The sequence below is a fragment of the Phocoena sinus genome, chromosome 1 (assembly GCF_008692025.1).
Source record: "Phocoena sinus isolate mPhoSin1 chromosome 1, mPhoSin1.pri, whole genome shotgun sequence".
Classification (NCBI taxonomy): domain Eukaryota; kingdom Metazoa; phylum Chordata; class Mammalia; order Artiodactyla; family Phocoenidae; genus Phocoena; species Phocoena sinus.
In genome coordinates, this window is record NC_045763.1 from 60,748,242 (window position 1) to 60,766,798 (window position 18,557).

Below are 18,557 nucleotides of genomic sequence, written 5' to 3' on the forward strand. Positions count from 1 at the left end.
TATATTATTTTTGTGAACTATCACTACTTTCTGTTTCGGCAATAAGTTTATGCTGATAAGTAAAAACAAATCAATGAATAAAATGCGAGTTTCAAATTGATGCTCATTCAGTACTATTTCTGCAGATGGCAAACTGTGTACTGTTATTGTGAATTCAAAGATGAATAAGACAAGATCCTCTCCTTCAAGAACTCACCCAGTACACAAGGAAATAGTACACATAATTAGGAAGCAATGTGATTGGTGCCCTGGGAGCTCAGAGGAAGACACCATTCATTTATCCTGGGGAGACATTCACAGAGATAGTGACATTTTAGTTAGAATGAGAAATTATCAGTATCTGTTGGTGGTTGGGGAGAGAGTCCCAAATGTATCCATCTATTCATTCATGAACTGATTTGTTCATTTTACATTTGTTAATGAATATCTACTATATGTCAAGAACCAATACAAATGTAAAAATGAACAAAACACAGTTACTACCCTCAATAGCCTTGCAGTCTAGGGAAACAATGACATGAAAAACAGTAACTTTAATAAAGTGTTATAGATGCCATGATATCAATTTTGTGCAAGATTTCATGACATTTGGTCATTTTAACCTAGAGAAAGACATGCCAGGATGTCAGAAATTTCTGCCATGATTGTTCTCTCCCATTAAAATAAAAGGATTCATAGGGACAGATTCTTATTCTGAAGTGAATAACTGTAGCTCCAATTGGAGCTTTGTTCAGTTCATCTCTATCCCCAGTACCTAGTTCAATGCTTGGAGCATATTAGTTATTTCATAAATTATTATTATTATTATTATTTTGCTGTATGTGGGCCTCTCACTGTTGTGGCCTCTCCCGTTGCGGAGCACAGGCTCAGGACAAGCAGGCTCAGCAGCCATGGCTCACGGGCCCAGCCGCTCCACAGGATGTGGGATCTTCCCAGACCGGGGCACGAACCCGTGTCCCCTGCATCGGCAGGCAGACTCTCAACCACTGCGCCACCAGGGAAGCTCAATAAATAATTATTGATTAATGGAATAAATTTGAGTCAAAAAGAGGATATCATAAACCTTATGGGTAAAACCTGACTATTTTGCAGAAATGAGAGAAATGTGTTTTTCTCCAGCAAATTCTGGAGGTTTCTGTTCTGCACTGCAATTTGTATAAAATTAAAAAAAAAACATATTATAGTTCCATGTTTCAAGTGTGAGTGTAAGCATTGTGCTAAGTCAGGATTGTATTCTGGCCCAGTTCTGCCATTCCAAAACTGTGTGATGATCGGATTCTGACCCTTTCTGAATCCATTTCTTTATTTGTTAAATGGGAATAAGAACATGTCTTTACATACCTTGGAGAGCTGTTTAAGGATTAAATGATCTATTGCATGTGCATGTCTTATGTAAACTTCTTTAAGGCATTATATAATTATAAAATATATAAAATAAGTAAATTTCTAAGCTTTAAATTTTATAAGAATGCCTTCGAAAGGCAGGTAGTTAAGCAGTTGTGTTTTTTTTCTGTTTTTCTCTAGTGCAGTGCCTGGAGATGACCACCAAGCGGAAAATCATCGGCCGTCTGGTGCCGTGCCGATGTTTCCGAGGTGAAGAAGAAATCATCTCAGTTTTAGATTACTCCCACTGCAGCCTTCAGCAGGTGCCAAAGGAGGTCTTTAACTTTGAACGGACATTAGAGGAACTTTACCTAGATGCCAATCAAATTGAAGAGCTACCAAAGGTAATTTGTGACAACCTAAATATGTACTTCAAATGAGTATTTCATAACTCCAGAGATTTGGCATGATGATAATGCTAACTACAGCCTTCTATCTAGGTAATTGACAAATCATTCAAATTAATATAACTTTTCCCAATATTCTCATTACCTTTTAATGCGACTCCATTTGCAACTTCATGTAATATGCCAAAACCAATTGAACTCCATTGAAATCATCATTTTATGTAATATGCCTTTTTATTTTAACTGAAGATGATCTCCAAGAAAATAACAGGTTGGTAGGTTGAGATCAATAGCTTATGTTTAGAAAAGAAAGGGAAAATATGGTACTCTTTATTCCAGAACTGAAAATTTGTATGTTGTATGTTAAGGTGACATTGTTTTAAAGCCTTGAATTATATGTTACAAGTCTAAGAAATGCTTTTACATACACACACACACACACACACACACACACACACACTCACACACACACAAAGAGTCAAGTATACTATTATGAAAAACATGCTGTTATTTCTAGAATTTGAAATTTTTGGTTATTACAAACAGCACTGAATTTATATGGCATGCAACTTATACATATAGTGTAGCTAAAATTTTTTAACTAATGTCAAACTTTACACACACGTATATACGCACTGCCATTATGATCTTGTGCTATGCAAAGAAAATGTCTCCTATGACCAGAAAACACTGGAGAGATTAGTTAAAGCAGACTAAGGCCACACAGCAGAAGGTTCAAAATCTAAATCATTGGATCCTATTGTTCACCTAAATAAGTGACTCAGATTAAGTAGCTGGAATGGCATTCACCCGTGAAGAACTTAATGGCTAAGAGGGGGAAAATGTCATGCAATACATTTCCATTGCTTACGCTAAAAAAAATGCATGTTAAATATCCAAGAACCAGAAAAAAAAACTCCCATCATAAAAACTAAGTTAATATCAAAAGCAGAGTAAAATGCTCTGATCAAAAGGATTTTTGAATGATTGTTTTCATTTAGGATGATGGATTACAGTGTTTATATAACACTTCAGAGACAGGAACTATTTAATGTGTACTTCAAAACCAATATCCTTCATTTTTGACCACCTATGTGTATAGTGTCATCTTGAATCTTTGCCCAGGAGGGCTGAATCAGACCTAAAACGTTTTGGCCATATGGATTAACATCCAGATTGCACATAAGTGGAGGCTGTACTGAAATGGGCTGTGTCTTCCACCAGGCTATGAACTACTCGAGGGTAGAGGGAAAGATCTTATTCATCTTAGATGAATCTTTCATTCTTCATCTTTGCCTCCCTGTACAGGAGCATACATGGTGACCTTCACATAATGGATACTCAATCTATGTGTTGTTGCTGCTAGATGAAACATTGCAGAGAACTTCATGTACTATAGGACTTGATTAGTAAGACTATATAAGGTTAAGCAATTCATAAATGTGGCATTCAGCTCTAATTTAAGAAATTAAGCGCAAAGTTTTTTTTTTTTTTAGGTCAGGTCAATCTAGAATTGCCAGATGAAATAAAGGACATCCAGTAGAGTTTAAATTTTAAGCTAAAAAATAGGCCATTTTTCAGTATAATTCTATCCCAAATATTGCTTTGGGTATACTTATACTAAAACACAAAACAGTTTGTTATTTCTTCGAAATTAAAATTTAACTGGGCATTTTATATTTTTATTTACTAAATCTGGCAGCCCTAGGGCAATCCAGCCATCTTTTTCTAGATGCATGCAACAGAGTCTGTAAGACAAATAGTAAAAATATGGTTAATTAATCAAGTACATACTCATTTAATATCTACTCTGCTACACAGTATTTGAAGCTTTAGGGGGGTTATAATAGAAATAAATCTCAACCCTTGCTCTCAAGGATCTGACAACCTAATCACAGAGAAAACTGAAGCGTTAGAGGTGAATACACAATAAAGTATAATCAGGGCCAAAGAACGAAATCCTGTGGTAGAGCTTATGTATAGAGAAGAGTTCCACTCTTGGAGGGGATGGGGAAGGGCCTGACCAAAAAGCACAGATGCAAAAACTAAGATGGAATATATGTAGAGGGAAAGGAGAGGAGCAGCAAAGCTGTGAAGAGTCTGCAGCTGCAGGTGCAAGTGGGCAAGTGCTGACATATGTAGGTAGAGTAGGGAGAGCAGAGGGAACCCAGATTATGAAAGGTCTTGAGAGTTACATAGCATTGTTTGACTTGATGCATCAGGCAGAAAATGCCATTGGAGAGTTTTACATATCAAGTCAGTCACTAGGGGTTTAATGAAGAGAGCTTGGATTAACAATAAATAAAAATAATACAAGTGAACCAAGGATTTTATAACACTTTTGCAATGTATTAGAATTCAGGAGAAATGGTTATCTTTTGTTATTGGTATGATTTATGTATTTCAAAGACCTTTCACATAATCTCTCAAGGTTTCTTTGACTCCCAAAGTTCAATATTATTAGTTTCCTAAAACAGCCCTGTAAGTTCCTTTTTTCTAAAGTATCTGATATTGAGATATGATCTAAATTATCTGACTTTGAGATTTGATTACAATAATACATGGATATATTTGTGCATTATTAGAAAAATGGGTAAATTAAGAAACAAAAGGACTGATGTATCAATTAGGGCTCATTATGTGTGTTTCAAGTAATACAAAACCCAATCCAAACTGATTTAAACAAGAAATAGGCTTGATTGGCTCATATAAGTGGAAAATACATCTCAGAACAAGCTCCAGGCTTGGTATGTTTCTATTTGCTTTGTGTGGGATCAGCTTTATTCTGAGGCTGGCTTTCCCTCATGGGGCAGAATGGCTAGAACTGTTCTAGTGTTCACGTCCACAGCATCCCAAATTAGAAATTTTTGGCCTCTGAAAACTCTTTCTTTTTCTGAGAAGGACGAGAAGTGTCTCCCCCAGAATTCTTCCGTTAACTTGTCCTTAGGTCTCATTGACCTTAATTGTGTCACATGTTCATTGTTGATCCAGTCCATTTGCTATGGGATCCACTATGTCAAGAAAAATGAAACTACTCTAATTGGGTTAAACAATGATGGGCCACCTCTGTAGAGTTGTGCTTACTGGCAGCAACACAAGGAAATGAGGTGGAAGAACTGTTGGAGAGATTACCACAATGTACACTACAAACAAAATGCTATAAAATCGCTGTTTTGCGAGGAAAAGTTCCTCTTAATCAAAGTTTGTAAGGACTTGTAGGCAAAGTATTGAGCCCTTAGGGGATTTAAACCTTTCAAAGTTAGATTAAATGAAGTATTTTTTGTCTGCCATCTTATCTTACTGTTTTCCTGGTATTATTTTGACGTTTTTACCATTGTGACTTGAGATTTATTAAGTAATGAGCTAACTATTTGTATTCTTGATATTACATTACGGCAAGAATTACCTTTTATACATTTTAAAAATTATTTTCATTCAGATATTTTATACTGAGAATGTTCTAGCTGGCCAAGAGTCTGTACTGTACATTCTTATAAAGCAGGTAGGGAACAGAGTCAAGGTTAATGGCATTAGGAAAAGAATGTCAAGAGTGTGTCAGAAAAGATGCAAAAAATAGATATGAAAGAACAGGTAGTGTTTTGATTAGGAATAGCTCAATCTGTGTTGCTTAATTTTTTGTAGTGAAAGGTAAAAATACAAAATAACATGCCTTTCACACAGTGATAGAAACCCACAGAGCTTATAATTTAGTACTGCTTTGCTTGTTATTTGGAACTGGAAACTTAAAATTATAGACAGAGTAAGAGACGATCACATATGTATATTATATATGAAGTAATAGAGTGGGAAGACAAATGTGAAAAAAAAGAGCAATAAAGAGAAAATCTACAGAGAAACCTCTTGAAACTGAAGAGGAACTTTAAAAAAGATTAAAGAAATAATTTTGGTAAAGTCAATATGTGACCAAAATTGAAAGACACAGAGTGAATTTGGTAGAAGAGGTTAATTTATCCGTGTATAAAAGAGGACGGGACTAAATCTGCAGTATTGTACTTACAAAGTTTTCCCCATATAAACTACCCAGAAGTATTTTAGAGATTAAGAATTTAGGATTTGGACTCAGACAAACCTGGGATTAGATCCTAGCACTGCTAATTGGTTGGGAAGGTATTTTATTTTCTGAAAGCCTCAGTTTCTTCAGAAACTGGGAGAAACTGTTTAGCTGGGAAAATAATATCATCAACTCCTGGGATTATACAGATAGATAAATAGATACATACATACATACATACATAGGTAGATACATAGGAGGGTAGGGTACTTGGTGTGATAATGTTGTGGAGTACCTGGAATAGAAAAAAATCAATAATTGGTATTTATCATTCTCCTCCCATAGATAAAGGAAATTTTCCATGTTAATTACCCTGGGTACAATAGTAAGATTTTGTAACATTTCAAGATAGTTCTGGGTATTGACTCTCTCAAAAAATGTTGTGGCATGATGTTATTTTTAACTGAAATCTCCAAAGACAGCTTCTAGAAAAACAACCCTCTGCCCATATTAGGTGATAGGTTATTGACCCAAATAGCTACACCTGCACATTTGTGAGGGCTAATACCACCACTTCCCCAGAGAATTTCCTTGATTCACAGAATCACGTTATGTCATTTTTGAGTAAATGCAACTTTGGAAATTATTTTATTTAAGCCCTCAATTATTATAATAAGCAAATCAAGGCCAGAAAAGTTAATTAACTTATCTTAGGCCACATGGGATATTAAATTCCTATCCAAAACTAAAACCAAAGACTATGTGTTAGTTAGGATAGAAGAGATTATGCTACGGTAACAAGTCAAAATGTATCACTAAAGTTTGGCTTTGTGCCCCGTGAGTGTTGCCAGGGACCACTGCTTTCCAAGAACCTAGAGCTAGTAACTAGTCCAACTTTGCCCCCAGTGCAGAAATGTCTACCTCTTATTTCTATTTTAATAGTCATCCAACCTCTTCATGAACCTTTCTATTATGGAAGAAGTCACTCAATTAAGAAGTAGACCATTGTATTATTGGAAAGTTCTGATTGTTAGAAACTTCTGCAGTATGTTAATGGTGTAGATCCATTCACCTATCTATCCATCTAAAACTTGGCTGGGCACTCAGAATGCTACTAAGATTATTAAGGCCTGCCTTCCCTGGACGAGGAATTATGCTTCTGGCATTACTGCCTTGATCCTTAAAATATTTTAAAGGAATTCATAGAGTCCCTTAGAGTTCTGTTTTGCCTTAGAGTTCTGTTTTCCAAGACAAGTTTCCAAGTCCCTTAGACCGCTTTTCAAGGACATGCTTCCCAGATGCTTCATCATCTTAACAATATTACGTCTAGTGTAGAATATTGTCAGTGAGCTAAGAGATGCTAGGAAAAACAAGCACCTCCATATCGGCAGTTGCTTCTTCTGGGAAGAAAACAGACATTGAGAAGCCAAGTGCCAGGCAAGGGCTACCAAAAAACACTTGCATGGTGCTCACGATTCTGTGTTGACCACTCATGCAGGGCTGTATAGCTAAGACATTGATCATTCAATATAAAACAGACAAAAATTTATCAAAGAGGGATATTTTAGACTGGTGAAAATTTTGTCATGGCTTGGATCCAGTCATTGGCCATGAAATGGAAGAGATCCCCATGGACTTTTAAGAAAATAAATAAGCAACAAAAACGTACCTGAATCATTTGCCAGCAGCCAGCAGGTAAAATAGAGCTCCAAGTTGATGACCAATGAACGGGTTCTGACAACTATGTTGGAGTTGTTTGTGCCGAGCCTATACATAAAAGCCAAGCAAGCTCTCCACTCAGAGATTTGGTCCCCACTCTTTCCTCTGCTAGCGCTGCTCTTCCACATGGCCTGCTGCTTCATTTCCTTCAGGTCTTTGCTCAAGTATCACTTTCCTAGAGAAGCTTTACCCATTATCTTACACAAAATAACAATGCCCACCACTGTCACTCACTTCCCCAACAAAACTTTAGGCTTAATTATATCTCTAGAAGATTTTGAGTACAATTCAATAGTGTTAACCAGTAGTAGGATACTGCGAAATAAGTTTTCATTGTTATAAAACATCGGCGTAGCTCCCTCTGAAACAGTGTGTATTATTTTGCAGAGTAAGACCTCTGACAGTGGCCAGAGGTAGGGAAGGACAGGAAATGTGGGCACATATCTGCAGAGAACAGAGAAAATCAAACTCTCTCATTTAATTTGTTTTTTTTTCCTTTTCTTAACTTTTGATGCTGATTCTTGGGGTTGAAGTGAGGTGAGATAATTTTTGTGGCTCCTCCATAATCCACTACTTAATATAGTACACTCTACATTTTTTCTTACTCCCAAACTCTAAGTACTTTATCCATATAAAATAGAGCTTCAACATAATATTTTCCCAAATTAAGGAACGTGCTCTTTGACTCTAGAAGCAGTCAAAGGAGGGATGTCAAAGAATATACTTTTACATGATGGTGGTAGAGGGTGGAAAAAGCCCTCTAAAATTCCTTTCACAATTAACGTTTTGTGATTCACTCATCTGAGATTCATTTTGAATAGATAAAAATGATGAACAATATAAGGAAGTATTCTGACAAACAGAGTAGTGACTGTAGTTACTGGTTATTATCACAGAAGTACTACAGTAAATGTAAATTCTGAAGAGAGAAGATCTAGGTTTAACACAAGTTCTGAAATGAGCTCATCATGTGACTTCAGACATCTTACTTAACCCCTTTGAACCTTAGCTTCCTCTTCTGCATTAGATGCTAACAAATTTATTTCTGCCCATCTCCTAGGATCGCAGTGAGCACCAAATAATATAAAGTACATGAAAGCCCTATAAAAATGGCAAAGTGATATATAACTCTTGAGCTAAGAGAAATAGTTTATTTTGATAAGAAAGGGCATATGTTTAATGAAGTTGATTGGCTTCTTTAACATAAATTTAGACAAATACAGTACTACAATAACAAGAAAATGTTAATTGGTCAACAAATGGCTATGATTTACTATTTAATATGGATTTACAGTTGTGTCAGTTTTTGTTTTTATTTTTGTTTTGTTTTTATTATAGGCCATAAAAAAGGTATGGTAAAGATGAACATTTATTCAAAATATATCTCAGGCTCAAAATCAATAGGAGCCTGAAGACCTTTACATGAAAAAAAAGGGTAAAAACCAAGAGAGCTCTGAGTTGCTGCACAGAATTCACAGCACAATGACAGTACAGACCACACACTGCTGCTCTTGTGAGGAGTGTACCTCCAAACACCCCCATGTAACTATGACATTTATTCAAGATTCAAATTCCAGATGCCTCCCAAAATATTATTATACAATTAAGGATGCTCTTAAAAAGAAGGTTGAGGTTCTAATGGAAAAAGGGAAATGGATTCCAGACAAGCCAAAAAAAAAAAAAAGTGTCTCCTGTATTCTACACATCACATATCTGCAATTTTATTGATTCTTTCTTCTTTTAATTCACTGATGTCTGATACTTAGAATTTGGGAGACTGAAGCCATGTTTTTCTTATACCTTTAAATAAAATTGTTTGAAATCAAGGACACTTGCTTATTTTGTGAGAAGTCTAATGACATCAAAGGAGCCAGAGAAGAAATATTTTAGGGGGACAAATTCTGAGTTGCTTGTTCATAATTATGATTTGTTTATCAAAGCTTGAATGATCATTGATTATTTTTTTCTACTACTCAAGAGGAATCTTTCAAAGTAAAAGAAACTACTTGAATCACTATAGTTGCTGATTAAACAATTGTCATGTGTAAAAAATATGAAAAGCTTTACTCTAGATTAAACATGGGCTAAATTTTCAAATGCAGAATATAAAAGCTGCCACTTCTTTAATAAAGTTGCCTCATTTTTAAAAACAAATTTCACATTAACAGGTAATTCTTTAAGTGTTTGTCTTGTAGAAACATAGAATTGTCTATAACCATGGCATGTTACATAAGTAGCTCCACATATATCTATGGAGGGCTCTCTGAAGATCCAATAAAGGTGAAAAGAATGGCCTTTTCCAACTCTTTTACTCCCTCAAAGGTGTTCAGTGTGCATAGTGTGAATTTATTTTGTCCTCCAGCACCAAAGGTATAGAATTCATCTGAATATGATAAAAACCATGTCCAAAATAAAACTGTCACATGCGTGATGCATAAATAATCAAAATCTGACTCTGTTTAATCTCTTGCCTGTAACATCTTTATCCAAATCTGTTCTTTTATTGCAATCATTTTGGCATTCAAATGCGTAGGTTTGTTTTTTTTTTCAATAAATAATGTAGATGGACTCTCTAGGGGCCCAAAGGAAAGTAAGATGTAGGACACATTTGTAAAAAACGTTGTTTATATGTGGAAAACTTTAGATATTTTTTTCTTACTCAGATTTCTATGTTTACAATGTTTTATTGTTTCAAAAGTTGATAGTACCAACAACTCTTTATTATGTGTGTCAGTGAGAAACTGGGACTTCTGTAGTAGCCCAGTCAGTTTTTGAACTGTTTTATCTTCCAGCTAAAGACTTACTCATCCATCATTTATTGCTAACCTTTACCCAAATAACAAATCGCACTGAAATTTCAATGAGAATGAAACTCATTTGCTGATTTTTACTGCCAGTTTTTTGGAAATTATATAAAAAACAAATTTTAGGTAAAATATAACCATTGATTTGTTCATTCATTCAGCAAACCTTTCCTGAGTATCAAATATGTGTAGACAACTCTTCTAGAGCTGGAGATACATTATTGAGCAAGACCAACAACTTCCTGTTCTCACAAAAGTTACATTGCTGCAAAGGAGGAATGAAAATAATATTTAAGAGAAAATGTTAGATAATGGCAAGTATCATGATGAAATTAAAGCAAGGAAATTGCTGAGAGACTGCTTTAGGTTGAGAGGACATTAGATGCCTCTCTAAGGAGTGACCCTTTATGTTGTGCTTTGGATGACGGGGAGTCAACCATGCAGATCTGAGAAAGAGCATTCCAGGCAGAGGAAATACTCTAGGGCAGGAATAAATGAGGCATGTTCAAAGAACAGAAAAAAGATGGATGTGTAATGAGTGAGGAGAAAGCTGTATAAGGTGCAGTAGGAGATGTAGATAGACAGTGGGGCTAAATCCTGTAAGTTCAAGCAAGCGAGGAACGGGCTTAAGATTTTATCCAAAGTGAGATGGGGGCAACTGAAGAATTTTTTTAATGGTGAGCTTAAATAACATATATATATATATTTAAATGCCACTTTGGGTGCAATGTGGAAATACATTGTGGTAAGTTAAGAGTGGAAGCAAGGAGATTAGAGGCTACAGTAGTTATATGGGTGAGAAGTTGGTAGTTTCAACTAGATTGGTGGTAGTGAAGAAAATAGAAGCATGCTCTGTAGGTAAAGTTAATAGGATTTGCTATTAGAATGGATTTGGGAGATAGGAGATTAAAGCCTGAAAAGGGATTTAGAAAGAGTTTCCATTGATAAATTAGGAAAGCAAGGAGAGAAAGAGTTGCTATGGATATTGGAGGAACCCATGTGCTGTTGTCATGGAAGCTAAGAACAGAGATGTTTTAAGAGAAGAAATTGACTTAGATCAGAAGAGGTACCATTGTACTTGCTAGTATAGAAGTAATTGGTGACCTTGATAGGATTAGTTGGGTGGAAACCCAATGAAGTGGGTTGAAGAGACAATGGTGGATATATATATATATATATATATATATATATATATATATGATATATACATCTCTCTTCAGAGGTTTTGCTGAGAGAAAGCAGAGAAATGAGACAAGCTAGAGAGAAGTTTGAGGTCAAAATAAGCTTTGTTTATTTGTTTTTTAAGATCAATGACATTAAAACACATTTGTACACTAATAAGAATAAATTAGAAGAAAGGGGGGAGAAACTAAATGAAGGAAATTGATGGGATAATTATATGAGCAAAGTCCTGAAGGCAAAAGGACACAGGATACACAGAATGCATGAAGGGGTTGCCTTTGAGAGGAACAGGCACATTTCATCCATTTTAATAAGAGAGAAGAAAGAAAATATGGGTACAGATGATGATGGTTGGTAGGACTTAAGGGACATGATGGATATTGAAATTTAATTCAAATGATAGTGGTTTCAATATGTTAAAGAAATACTGGAATCAGTGAACCAAGAAGATGACAAGTGGCAATCCTACTGTGAGCTGAGAGCATAGGAGAATGAGGTATGTGAAGCTTAGGGTTACAGAGGAATATAATTTACAAAGGAATTAAGGTTCCAAAGTATATAAATTACCTATATTTTGTGAAGTTTTTCCTTGAAGTGACAGGTAGTTGAGAAACAGATGCAAAAGCCAAGTTCCTCTAAACTCATATTAGCTCACATGCCTGGACCAGTGTATTAGCAGTAGAAAAGGAAAAGAAGACAGATGGAAGAGGTAAGAAAAGAGCAGAAGACAGGAAATTCAACATTTATTGAGCATCTACTCTGTGCTAGGCACTTCATATGAAGTAGCTCTTTTGTCCTTAGAGCAACTCTGACAAATAAGTTTCATTATCCTAATTTTAAGTCCAAGGACACTGAAGCACAATGAGTTTAAAAGAATTCACCAAATGTTATACAACTAGAAAATGGCAAAGTCCATAGAATAGAAACTATGGACTAGCAATAGAATGTTACCCAAATCCCTCCTTTCCATTTGACTAATCTGAAAGAAGACCTTCCTTCTAGAATTTAGCATTTGTCTAGACTGGAGGATAAACAAGAAGGAGGAATCAAGGATGATATAATTTTCAAGTTAGAGAACTGATACAATTAAAATGATATTAAAAATGATATTATTAAAAATATATTGGAAGGGGCTATTGTGTACAAAAACATGACAAATTATGTTTTAGATGCAAAATGTGAGCTATCAGCCGTGCATTCTCACAAAGACCCCAAAAGATGCTGAGAGATCTCAAACTGAGCCTCATCAGAGCAAGGCTGGCAATACAAACCTATCTTTCAACCAGAGATCAGAAACAAGCAGCCATGTTTTGTTTGACCTATTTTTGAAAATGAGCTGTAGCCAACTTGTAAAATACCAACTTTTACAAAAAAAGTCCAGATTCCTGGCCTCTATTTAAAAAAAAAAAAAGGAAGATCTGGTGGTGTCCATATGCTCAGTTGGTAGCAGTTAGGTGGGACTTAGTGTCTCATATCAATAGGCTCTTTTGATGGAGCAGATCTAGTTTGCCACAGATCCCACTCAGGCTGCCCCCAACAATGAAGTTACCCATCTAGGTCCAATAGGAAATTGAGTTTGCAACCGAGTATGTATATTCATTAATTTCTTCATGAAAAAATACTTACTCTGTGCCAGATACTTGTTAGTCACTGGGAAAATAATGACTGAATGGATTTAGGTACTCTTTAGCAAGAAAAACAGACATTGAACAAGTAATTGCATCAAGTATGTTGAGTGCTGTCTACTATGATGGGTGGGAAACAATGGGTGTTTTGGAAACATTCAGTGGAGTTCCCCCTGAGGAATATCATTGCAACTAAGACACAGATAAGTAAGATACTGTAGGTTAAGTATTGCTTAAAAATGTAGTGCAAAAGAGACAATGGGAGAAATGAGGCTGGAGAAATTGTAAAGGCCTTCCATGCTAAGATATAGAGTTTGAATTTTATACTGAAATTTGTGGAAATTCATTTAAAGTTTTACCTGGGTAGCAGCAAGATCAGATATATATTTTAGAAAGATAGTTCTAGCTGCACTAAGAATAGACATAAAAGGTTAAGCCCAGAGGCAAGGAGACCAGTTAGGCAGAGCTTGTAGGAATCTGAGAGGTGATGGTGGCCTGGCCCAGGGTAGTGACCCTAAAGATTACACAATGGACACATATTGGAGAGGATTTGGGGAGGCAGAATTTACTGGGCTTGGTCATCTGTTTGATATCTTGATTTCTGGGTAAGGAGAAAAATGAGTCACAGGTGACTCCCAGTTTTCTACTAGAGGATGTGAAAGTGAACCAAAAGAAGGAAGGTATGAGATCCAGGAAACCAGAGCCCAATTCAGTGGAGTAGCAAATGAGTATCTGTGGAAGCCATGTGTGCATCACAGTGACAGAGCTATCTGCCCATACTGAAGCTGGCTATACTGGGTGCAGGAGTAAAGTCCTCCAGAATAAAATGTGGGTCTAGCAAAATCTGATGTGCTTTAGCATTTTGAAATATAACTGTTGGGCATTTGACAGAGCTGCTGGAGCATTTGGAAACAATTAAAGATATATGCATAGAAAACCAAGCAAATAAAAAGTGAAGAAACTTCAGGGGAAAAAAAAAATTTATGAGTAAAAAACAAACACAATGTGCAAACAAACATTACCGATTTAACCAAAAATTCAGATGTAAGTATACTGAGAAGATGAAGAAAAAGAGAGTGATGGTGGTTGTGGTGGTGCAAAGTGATATGACTTTTCAACTGGAATATATGAAATAAATAGGCAATGTCTGCAATTGATAAACAAGAAGTAAAAACACATTGTGTTCTCTAGAAATATAGACGAAAATACAAGAAATAGTATCTTAAACAGTTTAAAGCAACTACCTTTAGAGGAGGAATGATAAGATGCAAACGGTAAGATGCAATGAATTGATATAATGCTTTTATAAAAATAAAAATTAATTTCAAAATAATAAAAAGAAAAATAAGAGAATTGAGTCTGGAATAGAAGAAGCACCAGGGGTTAACCTTTTGGTAGCATTGACCAAATCTGACCATATTATGGTACTTTCTTTTGAAAATGATCCATAAGACACATTGGTAAATGTGAAAGTCTGATGCTCAAGTAAATTATAAGGTATCATTTGAGCAAATTAAATGACATAAAAAATGAAAATGTAAATTTATAAAGGAGGGTCAGTATCTGCTATCTATTCTTTTCAATTGTTCTTATAATAGTTAACTGATTAATACAGGTTTTAGTATTATTCATTTCCCAGCTACGTCCTTAGTATATGAAGTGGTTCTAAATCAGAGAGAGCATTCTACTAATGCAGCAATTTGGACTCCCAGAATGAAATCAGCCTTTAGGAAATTGATGGCGGATTATTTCTCTAGTGTATTTTTTTTTCGTAAATTTGCTTCATTTTTATTTGCTTGGTTTTCTATATATTGATCCTCTAAATTTCTAGAGAAATAATTTCTCTAGAGTGTTTATGAGGCTTAGAACAATTTCATGATCTAATTCTTGACCAGGGACTCCTGGGAAGTCAGGCTATTCTCAACTTGATATAGAAACATAGGATTATGTCAGTGTGATTACAATGAAGTTGACCTAACATAAAACTGACCTATAGTAATATGCAAAAATCAACATGTGAACATTTGCTTCCAAAAATTAGTACAGATATGTTAGCATCTACTATAGCATACATGTAGTACATTTTTCTAGGCTGACAATGAAGTAAAAGATTTCTAAGAGAGAAAAGTGAATATGTTATGGAATCAAACACAAAATTCATCTGAATTATGAAGACAAAAAATTGTTTTGGCTGTATTCTGTTGTTAGAGGTGCTGATATAGATGGTGAAGAGGCCCTTGACTAGACTCCATAGATTGTGAACAGTCAGGTGCTGAGTGCTGATGGAAAAGAAGAGAAGCCAAGGATATGAATAATGTAAGCTCACAGTTTTTGCCTGCTGGATGGTATATTTAACTTCAAAGGTCAGCTCCAAAATTTCACTAGAACTCTAGTTGCTGAGATGAAGAGCAATTAGCAGTGAAATGTCTAGTGTAGTGGAAAGCTGTAGAGGTTTAGAATCAGGCAGATTTAAATTTGAATTTGAGTTTGGGGAAGGTTTTCAATCTCAGTTTCTCCCCCATCTAGGAGATACCATCTACCTTGTTGGACTGTTTTACCTACATCTTATTTTTGTTAACTACTGACCTTGTGGTAATTTTTCTTCATTGTTATAGATTAAATAACATAATGTATGTGAAGTGAGTATGGGGCCTGGCAAAGCATAAAATCTTCAACAAATGTTGGCGATTTTTATGAGCTGTAATACCATAAAGAAAACCAAAAACTTGACTTTCTTCTATAAAATGACAAATGATAGTATCACTTTGCAAAAAGGAAGTTATTTTCTTTTCTAAATTAATAGTGATATAAAAAGAGAGAAAATATTTTGCAGATATCTTTTCTTTCAAAATTTATGTGAAAATTAATTTTAACAAAATCCTAGAGATTTTATCCTTTGTATAGAATACAAAGAGATGGTTTGCTGTTTCTGTAATGAACCCAAAACAGCAATACATGAGTTGAATCTTGACCAGAGATTCCAGAAAATGACAATAGTCTCTCTCTCTCTTTAGAACCTTTTTGCTGTTTCTTGATTTCCTGATAACAGTGTAGCCTTGCTGTTGATTTTTCATTTTGGCATGTGTGCATGCTACTTGACTACCTAGAGAGTTTTCTGTTTTCTTTAAATTTGAAGTGGATGATAAACGTTTGTTCTCTTTTTTTTTTTTTTTTTTTAAGGTGGCAAAAAAGGTTAATTGTGTTGAATTTAAGTCCCATGGCTCTCAGTTATCTCTTTTCTGTTTGGCAGTGGCCTTTAATAGGAATAAAGTTTCTCTTTCTTTGTTCTAAATAATTAAGAACTGACTGCATAAACGCTTGCATATATGTTCACCACGTGAATTTACTCATTAACATTCATGGTGGCTGCTTCTTCACTGCCCGTGAAATGCTGCCATCAGCCTGCAGGGAAACTGCCTCCCGAGAACTGGAGCAGAACCAAGGCCAGCAGGGCGGGACGTGGGGAGGTGCTGGCAGACAGAAGTGGGAACTCTGTTTAGAAGCATAGTCACGGAACTGAGTGAGTGAAGGCTTCTAAGGAAGGAGTGATGACATGGTCAAATGGAATAGGGAGGCCAAGTAAGGCAAAAACTAGATAATCCATTAAACGGGACAATGAAGTTTCATTTGTGACTTTTACAATAACAACTTCAAGGGAGAGGAGGAAGGAGCTTCTTGTTTTCTTTAGATTATCGCACTCATCCATCCTCACGTTTTCAGCCACTGTACTGAAGACTCACAAATCTCTTGTGGCAGCTCAGCCCTACCCCTCAGTCCTCAGATTAAATGTGTGTTCTGGGCCTACTTGAATATTTACACTCAGCACTTCTCATTTCCCCCTAGAAACCTGTCTCCTGTCCTATATTCTCTGTTTCAGTTGGTGACTATCCATTCAGTCCCAGTGCCAGGACCCTGTCAATTTTTACTCTTCCTACTTACTCACCTTCCACATCACATCAGTGGCCAAGTCCTATCACCTTTGCCACCTAAATATTTCCTAAATCTGCTCTCTCCACCCTATGAACAGAGGCTTTGTCAGGCCCTCATCATCTCTCAACAGACTAATGAAACAGTCTCCTTATTGATGATGTGTCTTAAACATGATTTTCTTTATCCCAATTTATTCTTCACACAGCCAACAGTGGTAGATCTAAATGTAAATATGACCAGACTACCCCCAAGGTTAAGCCCATCCCCTGTCTCCTCTCTAACTTGCAGGAAAAAAAAACCACACAACTGAGCATGTAATGCTAATAGGAGGCCTCCCATGGTCCAGCTACAACTTGCCTCTCCAATCTCTTACTCTTGCTCTCACAGGAAGTGTTCCTGAAACACAAAGCTCTTTCTTGCCGCTAAGCTCATCCTGTTTTCTCTGCCTCACATGCTACTTCAAGGTTCATCTCAGTTGTCACCTTCTCCTACAATCTTCATGCTTCACTCGCTGGCATGGTTATTGAACTGTCTGTCCTCTGTGCCTACGTATTACCATGTGTACAATTCTACAATTACACTCACCAAACCTGTTGTAGTTATTCATTCAATATATATTTGCTGAATACCTACTCTACTCTGGGGAAATAAGATCGAAGGAGAAAGACACTAAAATATGGGACTATGTCTATTTAATCTTTGTTTCGACAGGAAACACAATGTTTGGTTCAAAGTTAGATCTCACTGAATATTTGTTGCATAAAGAATTTGATTTTGCAAAAGTGAATTGTAGAAATATGTCCACAAGATTATACACAACCACAGTAGAGAGACAGCTCATCTTGTTATGCTGGAGGGTCAAGGAAGTCGGCTTGGCAGAAATGCATTTTTAAAGATAAGATTAGGGCACAGTCTAGTTGGGCTTTTTAAATGATAAATTGAGCCTTGGAGAAAATGTATGGAACTTGCTCAATAGCATGTCACCTGTTAACCATGAAATCAGAATTCAAATCTAGGTCTGTTTGCTTTCAAAGTTTATAACCTTTTCATTATGACTATAAGTGAAAAAGAGACTGCAGCTATACCATTAGCCATCTTCTCTTTGGCTTACTGACCTAGGCAGAGCTAGTCAGCACAGGTTAGGGTTTTAGTACCTAGAACTGATTAGGGCATAGACATTAAAAACTTTTAAATATATATATATACCAGCTTACACTAATATCTATATATGTATATATACATATATATCAGCTTATACTAATATGAAGGTCTAAATTAATGCCATTCAACCCAGTTGTTCACACACTATATTGATTACTCTCTAAAGACAAAGCCAATACTTTTATAAATGTTAATTAACCAAAATTTTTTTTACCAACTAGTAATTATTAAAAAAGCAACAAAAGAAAATCCCAAAGGACACACATCACTTGTCTTAAGTACTATAGAGATAACAAGATTTTACCCCAAACTCTTAGCAGCCATTAAGCTACGTCAAAATTAAGAACATTTATAGAGCTTTTATATCCAGCTTTTCACTCTTCCTATTTCTTTC

At 35.7% G+C, this 18,557-nt stretch overlaps 1 protein-coding gene across 4 annotated transcripts in view; it reads left to right on the forward strand.

Moving 5' to 3' along the window:
• The window catches only part of LRRC7 (leucine rich repeat containing 7), a 514,499-nt gene that overhangs the window by 195,077 nt on the left and 300,865 nt on the right, over positions 1–18,557 (forward strand). For all 4 annotated transcript variants that reach the window (XM_032604372.1, XM_032604363.1, XM_032604391.1 and 1 more), the window contains one exon: positions 1,525–1,727. In XM_032604372.1, the coding sequence (XP_032460263.1) occupies positions 1,525–1,727 (203 nt within the window). The remainder of the gene's footprint in view (positions 1–1,524; positions 1,728–18,557) is intronic.